Consider the following 4,962-nt stretch of genomic DNA (forward strand, 5'->3'; position numbering starts at 1 on the left):
TTCTAATCAATTATGGGGAGAAATTAGAGTATCAATTATGACTATGGCTATTCTAATCAATAGTCGCCGAATATTGTTTTAATTTACCTCCATCGACAGTAATCACTGAACTGGTGATGAAAGATGAGTATCAAGATCTATGTTTTTTCCAGTCTGATCTGATCGGAGGGTTTGCTTGAGTTGCAACTCAAGGAACTTATTGTCTGTGCAGTGATTCCATCCTAAAGTATGATACTTGAATAATAATGCATACATCTCCATGTGTTTAATAAAGCGTATCGATTCATACAAGTGTAAAGATATACCAATTGTATTACATCGATACAGACTTAATAGACATAGTATAATGGTGCAACATATTTTGTATGACACGTGGTACATCAAATTAAATTGGAACTCATTGAAATTAAAGACGAGAATTATAGTAAAGAGTCCCAAGTCGAATACTTCCAAGAACAACTAGTAAAGACATGAATGATCTAAATGTGATATTTTTTTCTTTTGGGTTTTCTAATGGAATTAAAATTTCGGTTATTACAAAGATGAGAATTGAGATGACAAGTTTTCTCTACCAAATGCAACGAATTGGAGTGAATTCTACTGTCGTAACTTGATCTAGTTAAACATATTATTAAATGGCATTAAAACCAACCGAAAATGTACAAGCTAACTACTAGCTGACTTCACATGAACCTCCTCTGTGTTGACCTTGGGATGGGTTGACGGAGGCGAACATATTCACCTTTTGCCACAATGAACTCAATTTAACTGAATGGAATCAATTCAAGAAAACAGATCTTCAAAGCAAACTAATCCATTGGAAATATAAAAATCAGTGAAGCATCATTCCAAAACTGAACTAGTTATGAATTGAAATCCCTCAACTCTTGACTTCTCCTTCTTTATTGAACACAACTAAAAACTGTAAATAGAACTACGACTATGTACTTCTGATGCTATCAATTAAAGCAGTAAGAACTTAACTAGGAATCAAAACTAGTTTAAACTACCAAAATCTAGGTACAAATACTTCTCAAATCTCAGTTCAAAATCTATCTGTAACGAAAACATGTGTCATTAGAATCAGTAATCAAGAAAGGAAATCAACAGAGCTAAATTTGCAGTTCTTCCTAAACTAAAATGCAGAATTCGAGTTTGGATTTGTGTGCGTCGAAAAGGAAAACAAATTAAAGCATAGATCTAACAATTGAATCTAAAATCTAGATCAAGAGACATCCACAAACTCAAAGCAATGCTTAAGAACGGTCTCTCTGCCAATTGCAGAGAAGTTCTCGAAAACTCCCTTGAGCAATCGCTGGAGTGATTCAGGTTCTCGGCTGGCAATAAAGAAATGCTAAGCTCGTAGAAACCTCCCTACAAGCTCGCGACCTCATTAAGTGCTCATCGCCTGAAGAACAGGGGAAGTGGAATGAATCACGATCACCAATCGATTGATCGGATCGATTACGAAGTCGCGAATGAATCGGGAAATGGATTGGAAGCAAGAACTCCATAAAAACTCCTCCGAAACTCTTGTTGCCCGATAGAAACCCTCAAGTCGGGAAAACTCCCCCGATCTGAGTTTGTCTGTGGATTGTGGATTGTGGATTGTGGATTGCGGATTGCAAGGATCGCGACAAAGAAACCTCCCTCTGTCGTGATCTAAAACTCGGACGATGGTCGTCGGAACTCGGAATGCCGCCGGTGATGACAAATCTTGAACGAAGGTCTGGTTGTGGAAGGTGCTTGCGTTCCGCTCGCTGGAGATGGCGAAGACGGCACGGTGAACTGTAGCACAAGCCACTGTTCACTGTGCCGAGATTGGGAATTTGAACTCCACTTGAACCGGTTCAAAACTTCGTTTACTCGGGTTCAACAACTCTTGGGTTCAACAGCACTCACTTGATCCACCAAGTTCAACAGTGCATCAGCAAAGGTCAAGTCTATCCAAACTAGCCAACTTGAGTGCCCCCCAATATAACCAATACGTCCAACATCTTCATCCACATCAAAAAAAAATAAAATATATTAAGCATAATCCATGAATTAAAAGTAATTACGAATTGGATTAGCTCAAGATGCATCTTGATTAGCAAAATCTAGCTTCCAAATCAATTACTCAAAAAAAAAACTAGTCCCAAAGCCAAACAATTTAAATCAAAATAAAGAACCAATTTACATACCATCATATAACATACATGCCCATGTTTTTATTAAAGTGGTGTGTGTAGATATATATACACACACGTCGAGATTTAATAGTCACCGCATATGGTTTTACCTCCATCGACGGCAATCACTTGACCGGTGATGAAAGAAGAAGAAGGAAGGCAAAGAAAAGCAACTGAAGCTGCCACTTCCTCAGGCTCTCCCACACGCCCAAGCGGAGAACGATGACACCACTTTGCTACCAGTTCTTCGTTCTCCGTGAACTATTAAACATAAAACTTTTATGCAATTTAAATTTTTATGATATTTACATGAAAAGGAACAATTAAGTACAAAGATAAGTGATTGCATACCCACTCAGCCATCGGCGTATTGATGATACCGGGAGCAACACAATTGATACGAATATTGTCCTTAGCCCATTCGCAAGCGAGGCATCTAGTAAGTTGATTCATGGCTCCTAAAGACAAACCAAATTCACGTTGCAGTTAGATATTAACATGGATTTATTATTATTATTATTTTTGGAGAATAATTGGGATACCCTTAGATGATCCATAGATGGATATAGAAGAGTATCCTTCGAGACCAGCAATTGAGGAGATAAAGACGATATTGCCCCGTCCGGATGCCTTGAGAAGAGGATGAGCTAGTTGACTCAAATGGAAACCAGCTTCCAAGTTAGTGTTCATGGTGTGCTTGTAGTCCTCTTGAGTCACCTCTAAAACTGGTTTAATGTAACCAAACGCTACATTATTAACCTTCACAAACAGTCAATCGAATTCAGTTAACGATTAGAGAAATAAAAAATATTTATCAATTTTATCAAAACAACAACAAGAACAAATGCCAATCAACACCAGGATATTGAGTTTGCCGTTGAAGATGGCGCTGACTTCCTTTATCAGCTTCTCCCTCTCTTCCGAGGAGGAGACGTCACAGACCGAACCAGTCACCTGAAGCTTCAGATCTCCCCATTTCTGCAAACTCTGTTTCAGCTCTGCTTCATTCCTGGCACACGTATGAACTGCTGCTCCAAATCTTGCCAGTTCTTCCACAATAGCACGCCTGCAATAGCAATAGCACAGCAACAAAATAATAAAAAAACAATTTTTTTTTTTCAAAAAATTAAAAAAAAAATCCTATAAAAAGAAGATAACAGCAAAATATCTACCCTATCCCTTTGGATCCGCCAGTGACCAAGGCTGTTTCTCCTCGAAGAGACCATCTGTTTCCCAACTCCATCGACTGCTTCTACCTGATCAATTCTCAGAGAAAAGTATGAGAAGAGTAAAGTGGCTATTGACTTTGTTATTTATATATATAAATATATATATAAACAAACAAAATAGTTATTTTAACTGTAAATTAGAAAAAAATCCCCAATTACAATGTTAACTTTGCATGTAATTCTCATGTCTAAAAAATTTTATTTCCACTTCCTGCATATAAAGTATTACTTGTTTCAACTCCTTCATGCAAATATTGATACCTAAATTGCCCCTCAAATTTTTTAGGTACAAAAATTTCAAAATTGAGTACAAAAAGTCCAAAAATGAGTATAATTCTTCTTAAAGTCAGTATTTTATATTAAAAATCGAGTATATTTTCTATCAAAATTGCCCATCTTATTTTTTAGGTATAAAAAATCTAAAAATAAGTATAATTTATGTTAAATTCAGCACTTTACACTATAATTTAGTACTCTATACTAGAATCGAGTATATTTTCTATCGAAATTAACCCTCATATTTTTCGGTACAAATAGTCTAAAAATAAGTATAATTCTTATTAAATTCAGCACATTAAACTAAAATCGAGTATATTTTGAGGTGAAAAAAGAATCGTACTCAATTTGATAGAAAATATACTAGATTCTAAGTTAATATATTCAATTTAAGAGGATTTATACTGATTTTTAGACTTTTTGTACTTAAAAATATCATGGGCAATTAGATCAAGATGTTTGACTAGGGAGTGAAAACAAAGATTTTCATGGATGGAGATTGTATGCAAAGATTTGTTTATCAATAGGGATTGTATGTAAAATTAAAGATGATAATTTACTTTGTTGTCATTGTGTATTTCATTCGATGGAAGGGTAGGTGCTAAGGTGAATGATGGGTGCTTGCATTCGATCGCATAGAGAACAATCATTGAAAATAGTTTTCCTTCTTTTGTGTGGGCCATTGTTGTCTTTCCATGAAGGGTAACATAGGAGATGAGTTTTTTTCTTTTATTTTTAAAGTAAATTGTACAAGAATCAATATCATGTTTATTTCCTTTCGCTGTCTATGTTTTTTCTTGTTTATTTTGTCTATGAGCTGCACAGGGGTGAAAATTGTTGAAGTTGAAACTTTTAAATAAAATTAATTTACACAGCTTGTACTTTTTGGTCAATACACAATATGGCAACTTTTTTCATTACAAGTGCTCATTCATATATGTATGGGTAAAAAAAGGCACGGGACACGTGGAGAATAGTCTTTCTTTAATAGGTCAACAGAGAAAGAAGCTCCTGCTGTAAAATTTAGGAGATGTTTAGTGAATGAATTTAAGAATGTAGGAATGAAATGGTAGTAAAATATGATATTTGAATTGTGGATTTGGGAATGATAATTTAGAAATGATATCTAGATTTATGGGAATCAATCAAACTCATATAACTAGGTGAGTTTGATTTCTATTCCCATTATATCTTATTATCAAATTCATACTCATAATTATTCTCATCATTTAATCAAACGTCACCTTAGTGTGTTGTTGGTAAACAAATAGAAGCACTCTATCAAA

General features: G+C 35.1%; 1 protein-coding gene across 1 annotated transcript; it reads right to left on the bottom strand.

The window, feature by feature from the left end:
• Positions 1-1,097: 1,097 nt before the first annotated feature.
• On the bottom strand, positions 1,098-3,467 carry LOC122040518 (tropinone reductase homolog At5g06060-like). Its single transcript, XM_042599863.1, has 6 exons — positions 3,344-3,467; positions 3,030-3,237; positions 2,714-2,930; positions 2,523-2,629; positions 2,282-2,432; positions 1,098-1,997 (listed from the first exon to the last, which is right to left on the bottom strand). The coding sequence occupies exons 1-6, from the start codon at positions 3,412-3,414 to the stop codon at positions 1,873-1,875; spliced, it is 879 nt and encodes a 292-aa protein (XP_042455797.1). The 5' UTR covers positions 3,415-3,467; the 3' UTR covers positions 1,098-1,872.
• Between the last annotated feature and the right edge of the window lie 1,495 nt (positions 3,468-4,962).

The sequence above is a fragment of the Zingiber officinale genome, chromosome 2A (genome assembly GCF_018446385.1).
Source record: "Zingiber officinale cultivar Zhangliang chromosome 2A, Zo_v1.1, whole genome shotgun sequence".
In the NCBI taxonomy this organism is placed as follows: Eukaryota; Viridiplantae; Streptophyta; class Magnoliopsida; order Zingiberales; family Zingiberaceae; genus Zingiber; species Zingiber officinale.

What these genes read in the sequence shown, in the direction of transcription:
- LOC122040518 (XM_042599863.1), bottom strand. Translation starts at nt 3,414, where the DNA reads ATGGAGTTGGGAAACAGATGGTCTCTTCGAGGAGAAACAGCCTTGGTC. An exon ending in CATCTATGGATCATCTAAGG is followed by an intron (nt 2,630 to 2,713) that starts GTATCCCAATTA and finishes GTTTGTCTTTAG; the next exon opens with GAGCCATGAATCAACTTACT. An exon ending in AGTGATTGCCGTCGATGGAG is followed by an intron (nt 1,998 to 2,281) that starts GTAAAACCATAT and finishes ATGTGGATGAAG; the next exon opens with ATGTTGGACGTATTGGTTAT.